This window comes from Humulus lupulus, chromosome 6, assembly GCF_963169125.1.
Source record: "Humulus lupulus chromosome 6, drHumLupu1.1, whole genome shotgun sequence".
Lineage (NCBI taxonomy): Eukaryota > Viridiplantae > Streptophyta > Magnoliopsida > Rosales > Cannabaceae > Humulus > Humulus lupulus.
This window is the reverse complement of record NC_084798.1, coordinates 19025680-19045519: the sequence shown is the minus strand read 5'-3', so window position 1 is coordinate 19045519 and position 19840 is coordinate 19025680. Positions and strand designations below refer to the sequence as shown.

The 19840-nt window shown below is 29.7% G+C and overlaps 1 protein-coding gene across 3 annotated transcripts; it reads right to left on the bottom strand.

The window, feature by feature from the left end:
• Positions 1-5236: 5236 nt before the first annotated feature.
• Positions 5237-14571, bottom strand: LOC133781803 (kinesin-like protein KIN-7D, mitochondrial). 3 transcript variants are annotated; one of them, XM_062220883.1, is made up of 26 exons: positions 14420-14571; positions 13871-14280; positions 13631-13728; positions 13348-13437; positions 13081-13133; positions 12461-12526; positions 11889-11942; positions 11482-11541; positions 11130-11208; positions 10927-10994; positions 10643-10699; positions 10407-10511; positions 10009-10113; positions 9643-9750; positions 9414-9545; positions 9116-9298; positions 8602-8805; positions 8173-8313; positions 7680-7799; positions 7528-7578; positions 7365-7412; positions 7101-7247; positions 6134-6871; positions 5859-5988; positions 5652-5768; positions 5237-5557 (listed from the first exon to the last, which is right to left on the bottom strand). In XM_062220883.1, the coding sequence occupies exons 2-25, from the start codon at positions 14215-14217 to the stop codon at positions 5683-5685; spliced, it is 3270 nt and encodes a 1089-aa protein (XP_062076867.1). In that variant the 5' UTR covers positions 14218-14280; positions 14420-14571; the 3' UTR covers positions 5237-5557; positions 5652-5682. The 3 variants fall into 3 exon arrangements, with proteins under 3 accessions (XP_062076867.1, XP_062076868.1, XP_062076866.1); XM_062220884.1 differs by having other exon boundaries at positions 14459-14551; XM_062220882.1 differs by lacking the exon at positions 14420-14571 and having other exon boundaries at positions 13871-14405.
• Positions 14572-19840: the final 5269 nt, after the last annotated feature.

The window sequence follows — 19840 nt, the reverse complement described above, 5'->3', positions numbered from 1 at the left end:
GTTAATATGGAGTTGCATGCCAACTAAAATCGGCCATTAATTGTTTTAATTAGTTACTTTTGGTTCTTTTTCTTTAGAAAAAAAATATCTTTTTATTAAATTAAATATTAGTAACAAGCAAGATAAGTATCATTACCTATCCAAACCATATTACTAAATTACCGTAAAGTAAATTTAGCCATACCACGAGCAACACTATTGGCCTCTTTCTCTCATAATATTAAGGAAAAAAGATAACGATAACTTAATACACTTAATAAAGAATATAATTTAGAAATTTAAGTATAACAAAACAATTTTAAATCATTATTCATGCATATATTTATATTATTCACTGATAATGCCTTTTTCTCAAAGCTTTGAAGGAATTTACTATTATGTTATTTGGATACTTCATAATTAATAAATTGTTTTAACCATGTTAGTTGTAACCGTTAACAAAGAAACGAAGAAAAACCATTAAACCAAGATTTGTCCATCTTATAGGCTCTTATTATATAGAGATAGATATAATAGGAATTATTTTGTAAATAAAATGTTGGAAATATATAACAAAGGAGATGATTATATAATTAAAATGAGGAAAATATGTATTTGAAATCCTGTGTTTTGGTCGAGTACAACTTTGGTATTTTCTATTATGAATAATTATCATCTAGTACCCTATAATTGTAAAATCAGTCAAAAATGGTACTATCCACCTGAATTTGGTCAATAAATTTGCCCTTGCTTAACCTGAATTAATTTATGTTTTTTTAAAGGATTCATGCATGTTTGGTACCCTATGTTTTGATCCAATACAACTTTAGTACCCTCTACTATTAAGGGGTCGTTTGGTATGAGGAGTTCACAGTTTTCATATTACTGGGAAAGTTGGGGAAGATAATCTGATAGTTTGGAAACCTACATCATTGTGTTTGGTTATGCACTGTAATCTTATCTATGATTCCTGAGAATATCACTTTCTGTGTTTGGTTGTGCATAGGAATCTGTTAAGTTTCATATTTTCATAAAATTAATATAATAATATATTTCATCAAAATAATTTATAAACAATTTTACTCATGAAATATTTTTTAACAGAATTAAAAAAATACATCTATTGAATATTAGAATCAAGTATAATTTTTGAAATTACAAAAATACCCTTATTTTATTTTTAATAATATTTCATTTGTTATTTTAAACTAAAGTAATGATATAAAGGCTTTACAAATCAATTTCTTTAAATAAACAAATATTATTTATCATTTTATAGTTTGATATATGTATATTTGTTTTTATATTATAAGCTTCAAAAATAAAATAAGTCATTAATTAAAAAATTATTGGTTTAAGATAATTTTTTAAAAATAATAATAATAATTTTGAAGTGTTTCACATTACTGAGAATCTGAAAACCATTTGTCAGATGGGTTTCACTTGAACCTAGAATTAGGAAAAGTTAAATCCCTGGAGTACAGATTCCCAGGTTAGAAAAACTTAAACCCAATACCAAACATGGGAAAGTGTTCAGATTCTCATTCCCATGTCCAGATTCCTGCATACCAAACAACCCCAATAATTATCTTCTGATACTCTATGATTGTAAAATCAGTAAAAAAAATGGTACAGAAAATAGACAAAAAATTAAATATTGCTTCAAGCCATACGAAATATCAAGAACACATTTTAAAACTCATTGAGTTCACAAGATCAAGATCGGTCCAAGTTTTACTATTGATTATTTTTTTATAATATACTATACATGAATTTCAATTAAATTTTTACATAATAATTTTTAATCTTATAAATAATAAATTGTGTATATTTTGCTTGGTGTATGCAATACTAAATTAATAATATAATAATTTATTAGTCTTATTATATTAGTAATTAAATACTTTTCAATTAAAATAATAATTTTGAAAATAAAAATGTTTTAAAAATATAAGTAGATGCATTAATCCTAACAACACCGATATAATAACAACTTATACAACAAGATTTTCAAATCATTTAATTTTTTAAAAACACTAGTGACTACTTTTTTTAGTCAAACTAATTGATTGATGCATTAATAGAAGTAAAATTAGAGCTTGAATTAAGTTACTTGGTCATATTTATAAATAATAAATATGATTTTTGACCTCGAACTATTACCACTTTAAAATCGTGCCCCATTAATTTTTCGTGTTGTTAAAAATTATCCTCGAACTATTATCACTATCAAATCTTACCCCCTTGTCCAAAAGAGGCAACGTGATATATTGAAGAATTGATACATAACTTTTTCAAACCCCCTAAAGTATCATTATTGTAAAATTGTGCCTCCTAAATTATTATTGAATTGTAGAGTTGTGCTTCCAAACTATTACAACTATGGACAGAGCTAGTCTCCCGATTCAATGGAGGCCAAAATGCAAAAAAATAAAATAAGGGGGCCAAAACAAAATTTCTTGAAAAAATTAAAAAAAAACAAAACAAAAAAATTATTAGAATTTAAAAAAAATGAAAAATAAAATATTAGGCGGGGCCTGGACCCCCTGCAGCCACATTGTGGCTCCGTCCCTAATTACAACTACCAAAACGTGTCTCCCGAATTTTGAACAAAAAACATAATTTAGCTGCAATAATTTGGAGAATATTTTTAAAAATACGAAAAAATTCAGAAGGAATGGCTTGAAAGTATTAAAAATTAGGAGACAAAAATCTTATTCATTTTATTCATAAATGAAACATGTAATAAAATTAGGAAAAATTATGTCAGAAATCTCATAGTTCAAATCAAATGAAACATTTTGGCATACTTTGCAAGAAAACACCATTGACTAAAGTGATAAAATCTATCCAACTAACTTGCAAACTGTCATTTGTAAAATAAATAATTATAAATTATAAATTTCTACACGAAATCACTCGTCGTCAAACCAAGAGTGGCATGGCACCAACTATATTTGAGTTTTACACGTTTGCTAAATAAGTGAAACAATTTAACACCAACTTAACATATTGTTATGTTATGGATAATATAATGATAATATTTAATTCGAGGAAAATTATTTCCGTAAATAAATAATAAGAATTATTTGTGATAATAATACCAAATTAATTACAGTTAAGTGTAGGCTGTGTAGCCAAGCCAATATCCCAAACTATTATTCAACCATGATGAAGAGTATTTAAATTAGTAACCATTAGTAATCTTATCTGTAACTATTTCATATTACTAGCTATAATTAATTTTTTAACCGTTGATAACTCTCTCTTGTCAAAATTGTTATGTTAAAATATGTCATACCATATATTTGCAATCTTTATAGTTGTCTCAAAGAAAATCTAAGCATACAATTTGATTTTTACAAGAGTTTTGATACTGAATCAATTTATATTTTATTTTTGTTTATATAAATATATATATATATGAAAATTATTGGATAGTAATTGTTTTTATCATTACCCATAGGTACTTTTAATATTTTTAGTACATGAATAAATTATAGCTGTTAGAGAATATATTATATAGTACTAAATAGAAATGGTAAAACCAAAATACAACTCTAAGCAAAATAATACAAAAGATAAAATGATAGAAAAACAAGTGTTACAACTTTGTTGCTCAAAATACAAGTAAATAGAAAGATGTGGAAGAAGAAGATTACAAACTCAAAACAATGATAATACAAGTAAATAAGAACAAGAAGAAGAAAATAATAGAAAGAACAATGAAAAACACAAACTCTCACACAACCAAAGTGTAGAGTAGTGAGGATAAACAACTTGAACAAGGTTCAAAACTTTTATCCAAAAGCTTATTTCCTCCTATTCTCTAAGCACTAAGGGATCTCTCTTGGAAATAGCTTTCTGGAATTATCAAGCCTCTAATGGTGTATTTTTCAGCCAAGTGTTTTGTAGATAGAAAATGGTATGTCTTACAAGTAAGCATTAGACTCCTATTTATAGAGTTTGAGATACCCTTTGAATTTCGAATTCCACTAACCCTCATGACTGTTACCAATGTTTAATTGGGTGTTTATGGAATTAAAATAGAGATTTGAGAGTTACTTGGAATGTTAGAACTGTTCAAATTGGAAAAAACAAATTGGTTTTTAGCCTCACTGGCCGCGGCCAGGGAATGTCAGTGGCCGCGGCCACAGGCTATTTTCAGCATAAAATATCATTTTTCCAAAACATTCCAAAACATCTCAAATCATTTCCCACATGATTTTGTAACATCCAAACACCTAATGGGAGTTAAAAACATGTCTCTAACAGCCATATTTCATAATGACTTTGTGAAATCCAATCTCAAATGTGTAACATACAATCTACACATTCTTGGGTAATATTTAGGAGTTACAAATTTGTAACTGATTTTATAACTCCAAAATATATCACATTTGGGCACACACATGTCCAATTTTGTGACTCTCAATAATATGTTACAAGGTATGACAAATCACATTTTGTCACATTATTTAACATAACATTATATTATATGAAATAATATAACAATAAATTTATTTGTTTTACATGATGTTGGATAATGTAATTACACGACCTTGTACAAATTTATAAAAAAAATTTGAATAATTTAAAATGCTCAAATCAGAAATCAAATAATTAGTTGATGGACGATCTTATGAATATCAAAATAATGTTGTGTACTACAAACTGATAAATATATATGGAACTGCGTTAAATTATGTTTACTTGAGTTTTGAGTTTTCAAAAACCTTCCCAAGAAATTATTTACCCTATCATTTAACATGTATTATACCCAAAAACAAATCTTTTTTTTCCATATCATTTAAATAATATATATTTTTTTCATTTCAAATATGAAGGAATGATTTAAATAGAGGACAAGAAAGAACAAAAGCTATATTTGAATTGAGCTCTTGTTATACCAAATCACAGTATTAACATAAATTGTTGCATTCACGAAATTATTATTGTCAATGAGTTAAATGGTCACATATATATAATATATAGTTTATTACTTAAAAAACACACCTAATGTAGTAATAATAACTAGATTTCACCGACACTCTAATAATAATACAAATAGACCTCACAGTATTAAATCTTCATTTGCAACTTACACTTTTATTAGTTGGAGTCCTAAGCAATGCCTCGTAGACTTTGGTGTTAAGCTTAAGCAAAATGATCATTAATTAAAATTAATAAAGAAAAGGTTAGTTACTTACTAATTATATATACAAGGGAAATAAAAACAGTTATAATTTTGTTACGAATATATATATATATATTTGTTTCTTTAATAATAAAAGCACATTTGTTTCTATACAAAGACCAATCACACATTCTGCTGCATCTTGAAAAACAAAGCAACATTCTGCATAGTTTTTAGATCTGATAACTCCTCTTCTCTTTTCTTTTCTTTTTTCTTTCTTTAAAAATTTCTTATTTTACAGCCTCCCCTAGGGAAAAGAAAAACAAAATATCGATATACCTTTTAGACAGTTTACATACATGCAAACTAATAAAAGAATTTAACTTGCACCGCAATTGCACGGAAAATTTTAAAACAGGTGAGTGACGATAACATTCTTCCCTGGAAAAATTTAAAAAATAAAAAATTGGTATAAGAAAATTATTTCAAATAAAATAAATATATTGTAATATAATCATATGATAAGAACAAGAACCTTAGTTGGAAGGGGGTAACTGCAGCGTCAGTCAAGATGGAAATGCGAAAAGCCTATCTGAAATCTTAGTTCGACAGATAGGACACTCTGAACAAGCTAATGAACAAGATTTACACACTGCAAAATCAAACATGAGATTTGGTTAATGCAATGTCGAAAGTGAAATCAGGCAAGTGTGTAGAATTCTTCATACAAATGATGACTTACAACAAAAATGGCGGCACGGCAAGAGAATTGCAGCGGTCGGGGATTCGAAACATACTTTACACATGTGAGAATTGGCATCTCCATTCCCCATTTGTTTCATCTCCTTTTCCTTCATCTCTTGCATTCGAGCCTGCAAACATACATCTCGAGTTTGAGACAACTTACTCTTTTCAAGAACTTTTAATTTCTCAAGCAACGACTGCATTTCCCTGGCAGATTTTTCTTGTGGATTTAAAATAATGCAAGGAATGAAATCGAGTAAAAGAAGTGTATACCTTGAGGCGAGCGACAAGGGGTTCTTCCTTGGGAACTTCATCAGCTGGCTTAGTAGCAACTTCCACAATTTGTCTCTCTTTAGGGGCAGTAGCTACATCGAAGTCATTTGTTTTCCCGCCATTAATAGTTTCTAAAGGATCACTCTGCCTCTCATCGCCATTGATCTCGTGGACAGCTCCACCCTCTTTTTTCAACTTTGCCACAAGCACCCACATGTTTGCTAAATCATTTTCCAAGGCTTCCTCCCTTCTCTTTGCCTCTTCAACTGTTTTCCTATACTCTTCCTCGATGAATTCCTTTTCAGCAAGGGCAGCCTCAAGAGCAGCCTCACGTTGTTTTCTTGCTTGGAGTTCCAACTTCAAATCCTCTGCATCAAGATTCCATGACTCATCACCCCCCATGCTAGAAAAATCATTGGCACGACTAGAGGCTCTCACTTTCCTTCCCGGTCTATTTCCATCACTGTATTTGCGATTAACACCGTTAACATTATGCAAAACAGCACTTCTAGAATTTGCTAGCTCCCGAGCTGCCAGCAATTCTTTTTCTAACTTTGCATTCTGCAATGATTGCTTCGTCACTTCACCAGCCAAATTCTTCAACTCGACTGCAGCAGCAGAGGCCAGCTCTTTAGCATAGGAAGCTTCTTCAGCCAGCTTTTGATTCTGAACACGCAATCCACTGTTCTCCTCTGAGAGCTGAACATGTTCCAGCTTTAGCTTTTCATTCTCAATCTCCTGAGCAGACAAAACAGAATAAAATTTAGGCCCAAATAAGCAGAGCAGAATCTATAGTAACAAAAAACTCCTTAACAGCACAAATTTGACTGAAAAAAACCATAGGATCATTGATACTAAAATTTGAGCAATGCAGCTCAACAATACCACATGTTCATCAACACCAAGGTCAAAAATACATTACAATCTACTCAACTATATCTGCAGAAGCTAAAAACCCAGTAATCACCTGAGACTGCACTTTCTTCTTCAATTCATCAGCATACTCTTCAGAGTAATACTTTTCGGAAGAAGCTGATGATTTATCACCGGTAAATGAAGCCAAACGCTGCTCTAGCATGTTTACTTTTTCTTGTAAGTCTTTGACCTCAGAACACTGAACACATTCAGATTAATCACATAAGAAATAGCACTCATATTGAAAGTAAAGCTTGTTTAGAAATATAATGGAAATGTATTAAAAAAGAATAAGAAAAAAATATAGAATGCTAACTTTATTCTGCAGCTGCTCCTGGAGAATACGGTTGTCTGCTGTTTTTATCTGCAGTTAATAGTGTAAATGTTTATACATTTAAAATTATTAGAAAATGTTTTGCAAACACCAAGTACACTTAAATACATCAGATACAGCAATAAAATGATTAAAGAAAACTCACCTCCAATTCAAACCCCTTCTCATTACACTGGGTCATTAATCTCTTTACTGTCTGTTTGAGCATGAAACAAGAGTTAAAACAAAAATTAACATTTTTACTCTAATAATTACAAACAGTACAAATGCATGTGAAAGATGAATAATTCAAATTACCTGTTGCATGTCAACCATTGATGCATTAGCAACAGAAGCCTCACCACTTTCAACAATGCGTTGCTCTAAAACCCTCATTTGCCTTCTTTTTTCTTGGATTTCACGTTCCAAGTCCTGAATCTGTATTTTGAAAAAATATGGATTAAACTTTGCTCACCTCACCATAAGAGACATGGGGGAACTTAACTTTCAGCATTGTGTGGAAAGAACTAGAAGATTATGTATTCTAAAATTACTTCTTACACAGATCCAACTAGACTAGCTAGAGTACAAAAAATCAGTAGATGAAACGACCAACATGTTACATAGTGGCCCTTGGAAAACATTTAAATACCTAATATGAAACTCCTAGGAAATCCAAAGGATGCATCAATGTTTAAGTATTGCTCCCAATTAAGGTGGAGCCACAATTTTCAAAACAATGACAGCAATTTTTAATTGCCAACTGCATTAAGATGCACAATGTGCTTGGAAAAATCAAATAAATGTATACCTGGGCTTTCGAGCTCTCAGGGTGATTCACAGATTGCTCCACTAAGCGCTTTAAGGTGCTGGTGCCAAATGCAATTTCTCCAGCAAGCATCTTAACTTGTTCAACAAGAAGGTCAATCTGATCTGACATTGTGATCCCTCCCTAAAATACAGTATGCATAACAGCTCATAGTTATTCAAAGTCCAGACTATATCATATTCGGTGATGACAGCTTAGTACCCAAATTAATCAACCTGATTAATTTAATTTAATAAAATAGTAATTATTCTGTTCCTCTTTTTTAGTTCAGTAAATTAGTTATCATTCCTTAAAAATAAAAAGTATCAATCGTGAAGCAAGGATGGTGGTATATTTGGGATGGACAAATATGCATTACTTTAAAACAATTGTTGAGCTCCTTGTACTACATATTTAAAAAAAAATACATACCGAAGAGAATTTTGAACCACTGATAAGTTCTCCGGCTTGAGTTGATTCAGTAATGATACTACTAGCCGGTGAGAGTTCTTCATTCCACCTGCTGGAAGATCTTTTATGCCTGAACTCATAAGATGAATCTGAGGCCAAAATTTGGGAGTCTCTCTGGCTCTCACCCTCTCCAAGCAAAGAACCCTCGCGCATTACATCCAATTTCTAGAAGAGGGTAATATTATCTCATTATTCACAATTGAGCACAAGAAATTCACGGTGCGGGTGAAATACAACCCTTATAATATAGAAAGGTTACTATTTGTAAAGTAGGTACAGCCAGCAAGTAACTAGACTTTAAAAAGCAACAGAAAATCAAATCAATTTCATTATTGACAAATTGAGCACACAACAATCAAAGGGAAAACACTATTAACTCGTCTACAGTTGCTCAAACCACTTAAGAAGTTAGAAAAACTATAGTAGAGCATACAAAAGCAGATCCAATGATTACAGAATTGGAAAAGGAACTCACATCATCCTCACCAACAGAGAGACTACGTTGATGACTGATAATCTCAGGCAGACAACCGGGAATTGTATTTTTAGAGGAAACTAGGATAAGCTTGGTTAGCCTTTGGATTCTACTCATGAGAGCAGCCTTGGCTTCTTCTTCTTCCTCTAGCCTTGATTGCATTTTGACTTGACCTTCTTCCAGCTATTTGTCAAAAAACAAGAAGACACATAATGCACTGCAACTATATAGATATAAATATAATTGATTTGGTTATGAAGAAAACATAAAGGTTAAGAAAACTAAGCAAATAAAATACCTGTTGTCGTAAGCTCAAAATTTCCTCGTGACTGACACCAACAATCACACCACTCCTAAGCTGATCAAGCTCTTCTTTAAGAGTTGAAATTTCTCTTTGATACTTTTTAATTAATGATTTCTCATCAATAATCTGGAGGGATAATTGACGGTGAGAGAGAAGAGTTTAATGTTTATCGCTATATAAGGCATTTAAAAAAAATTAATCATAAACCAAAGTTGCATCACACCTTATTACGAGATGCATAGATTTCTACTCGCTTTGCTCTGCTTGCAAATTTCAATGTGTTATGAGTTTCCTCCATGTTACTTGAAGCCGGAGTAACAGTACATATAAGCTGGGAATGTTTATAAAAGGGCAAAAAAAAAATATGTATTATAATAGATTAAATTGCAAAATCATTCAGCACTCATGATCAAAATACATCATAAAGGTATCATGAAAATGAAATATTAATCAAGCATTAAAAAGCAATGTACTAGTAATTTGTAATTATAAATCTGAATCAATATGACCATGAAAGAAAGTAATTCCTTTCAGAAAAACAATATTTTATTTACATTCCAATGACAATGGTTATAATTATCAAACTCACCGATACATGACCATGGCCACCTAATGAAGATTGTAGTAGACGGGTAAGCTTAGAATCTCGGTATGGAACATGAGATGCCTTCCCTTCACTCAATTTTCCTATGACCTTCACATTGCAAGTTGCAACTATACAATTAGATTCTGAACTTGCAATTCACAAAGGATGTTCAAATATGAGAAATTACTCATACTACAAAACAAAACAATTACTGAGAAATTATTGAGCCCTTTACTAAAATATTTTAGAATATTATATAAGGGAAAAAAAAACTGAACAGTTAGGTGGTTCATTTTAGGAGATAAATACAGCATACTCTGTAGATAACAATCCAGACAAAAATAAGCACAATACTGAAATTCATTATAGTTTAGTAGCATATTGAATTGTAAAACACCTACTGTTCCAAGAGTTAAAAGACTTTTGTTAATGTAGGATCCCTCTTTTCTTCGTAGTCCAGTGGTTTCAGTTTTTGAGCTTTCAGATCCAGCTAAATCGATTAAATTCTAAAGAGACAATTTATAAGAAAACAAAAATTAGATTAAAATAATATTAAGTGATCAATAATTATTAGATTAAAATAATATTAAGTGAACAATAATTTATCTGTATGATAAGAAATTGATTTGAACCATACAAGTTGAGAAAAAATGACTCCATCATACTCGTCACCATGATCACTACTCTCAATCATCTGCAAATGCATAAGCAAGTTAGAGAGAGGAAAAAAAATTGCCTCAAATAACTAAGTTAAGCGGTGAAAACCCAGGAATGTAAAGACAGTAATTTATTATTTTGAATAATCCTCTACTCAGATATGAAGACTATGGAAATCAATTTTTTGCTAAAAAACTTGCAAGCTAATCCATGCAAGGACATAAAATTTGAGACACCATTAAACAAAATTTGATAAACATTTACCAGTGTGAAAATGGTGTGACTTCGGCTACTCAACAAATTGAAATTGTTTGATCCAACATGACGGTGCTCTGCATAACCAGCAACCACAAACGAACAACAACAGAACTTAAACAATGTAGATTTGACAATCTAATCTTTATGGAAAGAGCATCTCTTGCCGAGTAATAAAAAATACATATAGATGAAAGAGACAGTTCAAATACCTTCTCCGGCAGCAATAAAAGAAAGTGCATGCCCAGGCGACAGAACCACCTCTTCCTTGATACCTTCAACATAGGTACCCTTCACATGACCACAACAAAATGTCAGAAATCCATCCATAATAATGAAACGTAAAGGTACTTCATAAACTTTCAAAAAAAACTGCATCATGAGAAAGTGATTGATACTATTTAACACTAAAAACAAAATCTTATTGCCCATACCTAAATGAGAGAAAATAGAGCACAAGAAGTAGAATGAAATAGAGTGATATATATAATAAATATTTATCAACAAAAGAAAACAGTAGATAATGTTTCTATAGAAAATTTGAATAACAGAAAAGTGAAAAACCTGTGCATCTTCTCTAACACGTAAATTTTGTCCTGTTGGGTCAAGCAAGTCATTGATCACCTGATATAGAAGAGTACAAATAGCTCAACAAATCAATTAGGTAAAACAAATTAGAGTAACTATTTTTAACAAGTAAAATCATACAAACATCAATAACAGCATCTTTGTATAAATAAGTAGTATTGGTGGGAAGAAAGAAAAACACAAAAAAAAAATCATTTCCATTAAAACTAAATCTGTACCATTGAAATGTGATCTAGAAACCAATTTCAATAATGCAACTGTAAGAGACAATTCATAAGATACGACTGTGCAATATGAGAAAGTAAAAAAAAAAAGGAAAGAATATGGCTTCCCAAGCAAATTCTTGTTCTATAAAGTTGACCACCCATAAGAGAAGTACTGACCTCATTATAAATTTCAAGATATGACACCCGAAGTAAAAACTCTCTTCCTGGAGTCTGTAATAGTAGCCAGCTATCAGTTAGTCATTAAAGCAAAAAACTTAAACCAGTATATGATTGAAATCAACCAAGATCCAGAATAAACAAGAACAACATTGACTATCACCTTTCATAAAAATAACATTCATGTATCAAACAAAAAACTCACTAACTAAAATTTTTAACCTCCAACAAAAAAAAAGAGTACAAGAATTTCGTCAACCAGTGAAGCAATCATCCTGAAGAGTGGACCTACAACTTCATAATTAGATTATAGAGAGTTCTCATGAATATCAGGATGTGCAATCATGAAACTACAGAGACTAATAGCATAACCATATTTCTATGAAAAGACAGTCAGACTCCAAACCAGAATTTTTTACTGATAATACATATCAATATGGAGATCAGAAAAGGTTTAAGTCAATGTCATTGAAAAGTTAATATAAACAGAAATGTAAGAGTATTTGTCAGTTTTGCACTATACACACCAAAAATTTAGAAAGAAAAAATATATATAATGTGATAGTCCTTACATCTTGAATAATACTGAACACATCCTTTATGGCCAATGGTATAACGCCTGGAGCATTTTGATCTCCCTGTTCAAATTGTCAGAAGAAATGAGTCGAACGTCTACATGTGTGTAATTGCACAAGTCATGGAGAATAATATAACACATAGCAACTTCATAAGTTTGTTTTTGGATCAGAAGTAAATAATATTACAGGTAATAAGAAACAACACTTTTGCCAAATGATGGAATCAGGGGGTTTGTTGTCCCTTTCTATAATGGACCCTCTCTCTAAGCATAAAAACTAAAATAACACCCTAAAATTGAATTAAAGATAATCCTGTAGATGAGCCAAATACAAAATGTTTTGTCTTTTCTAAAATAAAATAGTAAAATCTCAAGCAACAAAAGTAGTTTTCTGCAAAAATGCAACTTAGCTATACCAAAAAATTTGCAAGCCTACCCTCCAGGAATAATTTATTGTAAGAGACTGAGTAGTCAGCTAAGTCTGAATTGCACCCAATTAGGAATAAATTTTACAAAAAATCACCAATTCTAAAAAAAATTAATTGAACCTCACAGTTGTAGCCTAAGTAGTGTTCAAATGAATATAATCAATATATTTAAAACATTGACAATTACATGCATGGTGTGCGTCTTCCCACTACTTGTCACACCATAAGCAAAAACTGTTCCTGCATTTAATATATGAAAAAATATATATTAACAAAAATTAAACTTCAATAGAGAAACTTCAATGCAGTTACTTCTGTCAATTTAGTAATTTAGCTTTCAAAGTCAAATTAATTCAAAGCATTTTACTTGAATGAATTACTGAATTTAATTTTTTCTACGATTCCAAGTAATAAAAATGACCCTTTAAGAGTCTTCAAAAGGAAAATTCAATACCATTTACACCCTCCATGGCAGCCTTCACTACAGGTTTAGCCGCTACCTCATATACATCTTGCGAATTCGTATGTGGTCCAAAGACTTTATCTGCCAAACAAAATCACCCACCCAAAAAAAAAACATACAATCAATATCTCTACTTAATCAAATTCAACACCAAATCGATTGGTCATCATCTGCATTTTTACTTCATGAATTTTCCCATGCCTAAATTACTATCAATCAAAATTGAATTCAAAATTAAACAAGAAGAAATGAAAACAAAGGAAAATTATAGTACCAAATGCATAAGCTGTAGCAGGATTAAATTCATTTCTCACAATCTTATCTCCGTCTGCATACCAAGCAATTTCGTCCCCTTTCTGAAACTCTCTCTCACTGCAAGCCAAAAAAAAACCCCCAAAAAACCAGACCATTGAATCACATTTACCTATAAACAAGGCTCTACGACCAAAACTTTCAATTTACTCCAATCCAAAACTCCATAGATCTGATCCAACTAGCTCAGATCTACCATTACCTCAAAGGCCGAAACCGAATCGTCACCGATATACTATCCCCTCCAGCCCTCGGCGCATCGAGAGGCTCAGTAAGCAGCTCTTCAGAGGGGAATCCCACGGGAGTGCGACTACCATAACCTCGCGGACCACCGTACACAGAATCGGAGCGGCCATGACTGGACGTCATGGATCGGGAACCGAGTCCACCACTACCGGAGTTGAAGTAAGAAGAAGCCGAGGTAGAACAAGAGCGAGGTATAATACGACCGTTGACGAACGAAGAAGACGAAGAAGTCGAAGAGTAAGGACTTGACTGCTTGCGGTGCGAGAATGGTGAGCTGCTTCTTGCTCGGGACGACGAGGCCATGAAGGTTCGAAGCAACCCAGCGAGTTGGCGAGTCGACGAGTCAGCGACTCAGTACCCAAAATGCTGAACAAATAGAAGAAGGAACAACAAAGTAAATCAAAGACGGAGAGAATGTGTCAGAGAGCTCACATGGCTTGAATCGAAAAAGCAAAAAACATCGCTTTTTTTCCTTTTTCTCAAGAATATATATATATACACTCACAAATATATATATGCGTATGTATATTTTTCGTTATCTCACTCTGTAAGTAAGAGAGAGATTGTTTCGTCTTCTTTAAGCCAAAGAGTTTGAGTTGCAGAGAAGAAAAAAAAAATGAAGAGAGAGAAAGAACAATAAAAGTGGTGAGTGGTAGTGAGAGAAAGAAAGAAAGAAATATTAGTTTAAATTTGAAGTTTGAATTTTCTTTTCATTTTTTAAATAATTTTTTATTTTTTGTATAATGGACAATTTTAAATTTACAGTGTGATGACGTGGCGGTTTGTGGGAGGTGGCGAGGGTTTAAATTAAATGGGGTGGAATCACCCGCGCATCATCGAAGCCTTTCACCCAAATTAAAAATAAATTAAAAAAGAAATTAAAAAACGTGGAATGAGCGGGAGAATAACAGCGGTTTTGCCGATTTGGAATATAAATGGAAAATATTAATTTAATTAATTATTATTATGTAGAATAAGTTACTATTTATCTGCGCGTGTAGATAAGCTGGTGTACTCGCTTTCTTTGTCGGACACCTGTCCAATCAGGGCTATTGGTAATTTTCAAACACGTAGTCTTGTCAGCTTAGCTCAGCTCAGGTATGAATTCATTCGAAAATCAAGAACAGGAAAATAAAATTTGAAAAAATTGCTGAAAAAGGAGAGGAGCGTTGTTACGAAAGAGTTGACGAAAGCTCTCTTGTTTTGCTTTGGAGTAAAAAACGACAACCTACAATAATTGACTGATGTCTAAAAGTTTGTCGTTTCGTTTTATTCTATTTTTTTTAAAAGTTCAGAGAAAATTCTATATTGTAATTCCTTTTACACTATTGTAGGAATGATTTAATTATTTTATATTTTAAAAATGTCTTAAATTATTAATAGAGTATTTAAAAAAGAGTGTATTTAATATTTTTTTCTATTTTTTTACTTTTAAAATATCCTTCCATTTATTGGAAGCTGAATTTTAACAAAAGAAAAATTACATGTGTAAACTTTAAATATTTTTATTTTTATTTAGATTCAAATAAATAAGAATAATAGAAATTTAAGTTCCAAATAAATAATTATTTGGAGATAGTACAATTTCGATAACAATATTTTAATTAATAACTTTAATAAAATATATAAAACAAAATAAAAAAAATCATTGAATATATACATAGGCTGTTTCCTCTTTTCTTTTTAATAGTGGTAATCATTTTTAAATAAACTTTCATTAAAAGCCACTCTTAATTTGTTTTCAATGAATGTTATATTAATGTTATATTAGTGAAATAAAAAATAATATTATCTTATATTTATATTTACCTATATTAATTATTGAGTATTTGTGATATAGCACTTCAAAATGTACCATCAGTACAATATGTTTTTTATATGAACACGTAAAAGCATTAAAACAGTTCAAAACAATTATTTTTACATGCATATAAAAACAAAACAAAAAAACAAGTACAAGTGCAAGGAGTTGTCTAAACTAAGTTTTTAACATTATAAATTATTCAAAAAAATTGGAAAACTTGCAAGAGATTCTATATAATTACAATTAATATCATTTATATTAAAAATAGTACTAAACTATGTGGATTTGGGACCTTTTTGGAATTGGGCCTTAGGTATGGGCATAGCTCGCCTATGCCTAGAGTCGATCATGTTCATGTGTAAAGCACGTGAATATATCTAGAATACACTTCTTATCAATGTGTGCTCTTTATAAATCTATACTATCCTTCAAAAGTAAATCAAAATTATAAATTCATATGCTTAAAATGATTGTTCACATTGTAACCTCATAAGAAAAAAAAATTTAAATTAAGTTTAATCCCATATGAGAAAAACATGAATGTTTAAGGAAGTATTATAACTATGATTATCTTATCCTAGCTTGGAAAGCTAATAAAGAAGAAGACTTCCTTGAATGCCTACATTGTCTCGATCATGACCTTGCATTCAGTTATAAATACTCGTCTATGATCCGCACTATTATCGTCATTCCATGGAGCCTTCTGACTTTATAATAAGTTTTTCACCCACATATTTTGGATTGAATAAATAGCATTTTTGCCCCTCAAACTATGACCACTATATGATCATGTCTCACAAATGATTCGCGATGTTAAAAATTCTCCTCGAACTATATACGTTACTAAAATATGGGACTTCGGTTAGATTTCGTCCTAGTTGACTAACATATTAATGTGTAACATTTAATCTGTTGATGTGGTAGAGTCATGTGCAGAATAATTAACAATTCCCCCCCTCCCCCCGAACTTTGACAACTTCCAAATCGTGTCATTTTAATTAAAAAAAATCTAATTTTTTCTTAAAGGTATTAATTAAATCCCTACAAAATTAAATATCTAATTAATAACAAATAACTATTTTTTTTACTTTTTCATTTTCTTCTCTTTTACAATATAAAATAAATCTATTTTAGATTGAAAATTTAAAATAAATACTGAAACAAAGAAAAAACTTTTAATTAAAGATGAGGACGAAAAATAAAGGGCTTAAACAAATAAAAAAAACTTTTTAATTTAAAAGGAGGAGGACGAAAAGGAAAAAACTTTGTTTTAGGATTAATTTTAAGATATATTTATTTTATGTTGTAAAATAAAAGAAAAAGTACAAAAAAGTTATTTGATATTAATTATATTTTTAATTTTTTAATATTTGAAACTTTTAATATTGTTTATTTTTTTAATCTTAAAAAAAATTAAGGATTTAATTATTATTTTTAAAAAGAAAAAATTTTGTTTTAATAAAAATAGCACAATTTGGTAGTGGTCAAAGTTCGGGGGGCAAAATTGTTAATTATTCTATATATGTTATTGCCACATCAACAAACAAAATACCACATCATCAATTTGTTAGCCACCTAGGACTAAATCTAACAGAAGTCTCATATTTCAGTATCGTGTATAGTTCGAAATGAATTTTTAACATTGTGAATCATTCGGGGGGCACGATCATATAGTGATTATAGTTCGGGAGACAAAAATGTTATTTATTTTTTTGGATTTTCATTCCTTAAATATATTTTTTAATAAATACAGTATTATACTTTTTGCTCGAAGTATATTTTTACTTATATTATTCAACTAAATAATTTAAGTATTAATTTATAATAGCTTTTCTTTTTGAATAGTTAGTCATTTTGCCCCCTCACTTTGCTAGTAGTATGCCTTTGTCCCTTTACTTTTGACATTATCTTGAAATACCCCCTAAATGACAAAATTAGTATTTTTTTTACCCCTAACTACTTCTCTTAATATGAATTTACCTCCAAATTTTGTGTCCATCATTAAATAAATATCATATACATGATAAAGTAATTTCATTTTTACCCTTAAAGTTTATTTTTATTATAAATTTGGCCATACAGTTGATTTTATTTTTATTTAACTGTTACATAAATTAAAACAAAAAAAAAAGATTTATTCAGTTTTTACCAATAATTTATAGGAGTTGGTAATGTAATTTTTTGTGGATTATATAATTAAATAAATGGTTAGGAAAAAATTTAATAAAAATATATTATTTATAATAATGTTATTAATATATTCGTTAGTTATAAGTTAAAAAACAAATAAATAGTATTTTTGACCTCCGAACAATTACCACTATATGATCATGCCTCCTGAATGATTCACGATGTTAAAAATTTCTCCCGAACTATGCACGTTACTGAAATATGAGACTTCTGTTAGATTTCTTCACAAGTGGCTAACGAATTAATGATGTGACATTTTATCTGTTGATGTGACACTGCCATGTGTAGAATAATTAACAATTTTTTCCCCCAAACTTTGACTGCTACCAAATAATACCCATTTTATTTAAAAAATTAATTTTTTTCTAAAAATAATAATTAAATCCTTAAAAAAATTTAAAAATTAATTAATAACAAATAACTTTTTTTTAGTTTTACTTTTTCTATTATTTTACAATATAAAATAAATCTATTTTAGAATGAAAATTTAAAATAAATACTAAAATAAATAAAAAATATTTAATTAAAGAGGATGACGAATGACTTAAATAAAAAAATATTTAATTTAAGAGAAGAAGGACGAAGGGGAACAAACTTGTTTAATGAATTATTTTTAATTTTTATTTTAAGATATATTTATTGTATATTGTAAAAGAAAATAAAAAGTAAAAAAAAAAGTTATTTGTTATTAATTAGATTTGTAATTTTTGAGTATTTGAAATTTTTAGTAATGTTTATTTTCTTAATCTTTTAAAATGATTTTATTCTTATTTTTAATGATGTAATAATTATTTTTAAGAACAAAATTTAGGTTTTCTTATCGCCTCTAGCATTCCAAGATCCATATCAGCGACCACAACTAAGGGTTTTCTATGGTGATGACATTGTAGGAATACTCGTAGCATCCATTAATAGGTTTGTTCAGTCTCCTCCATCAGCAAACAAAGCCAAAAACACAAGTCGAGAAGTGGTGATTTACACCCATTAGTTTTTAAAAAAAAATAACACAATTTTGTAGTGGTTAAAGTTTGGGAGGCAAAATTACTAATTATTCTACATATGGCAATGTCATACAAACAAAATGTTACATCGTCAATTTGTTAGCACTCCCAATGGCTTATTTAAAATAGCTATATTCTACAATTATAGCTCAAATGTGATAAAAATGATTATCCATCAAAATGAGCCACTCTAAATTTTTTTGGCTCAATACACTATTCACTATTTACATGTAGAGACAACTATTCATTCATTTATAAATATTTTATTAATTTTTTTTCTAACTTTTTCTATACATATGTTTGATATTAGGAATAATATTATATGGTTTTAGTAATTTTTTTAAACTTATATACATATTATTATTTTATATTTTGTTATAATAATTATATTGATAATTATTTTTTAAATTTTGTATTAATTTATATTTTATTTATTTTGGAATAATCTAAAATAAAGTATAATTATATTTTGATATTATATATGGATAAATATCATATTATTAAAAGATATAAAGATACGATTGATAATGAGAGAACAAATTTAAAATGAATAAAAAATATATTTAAATGACATATAGAAAAAATAGAGAAGTTGATGTATGGTGTAATGAAAAAGTTATATGTAAAATAAATAAAGTAATGTTTTGATGAGGTATTTTAGAGGATAAAGAAGAGCATCTATTGGGAGTTCTCTTAGCCACCTAAGACAATGTTGGGAATACTATATAAGATTTTTTTATTTTCATGTAAATCATATATTAAACAAATTAATATAAGAAAACCTATAACATGTTTCTATAAGTGAATTTAAACATATATAATGATAAGAACACTTACATTATATGCAGTAGAATGAATAAGTCATTCATTCAGTTTCTCTAACCCTTGTATCTTTTATGTCGCAGGGTATCACAAAAAAACTGAACTGATC

Coding starts and splice junctions, on each gene's coding strand:
- LOC133781803 (XM_062220883.1), bottom strand. CDS start 14,217: ATGGCCTCGTCGTCCCGAGCAAGAAGCAGCTCACCATTCTCGCACCGC. Junction 11,943..12,460: donor TGTTCAGTATTATTCAAGAT/GTAAGGACTATC, acceptor CTACTATTACAG/ACTCCAGGAAGAGAGTTTTT. Junction 7,248..7,364: donor AGGAGCAGCTGCAGAATAAA/GTTAGCATTCTA, acceptor GAATGTGTTCAG/TGTTCTGAGGTCAAAGACTT.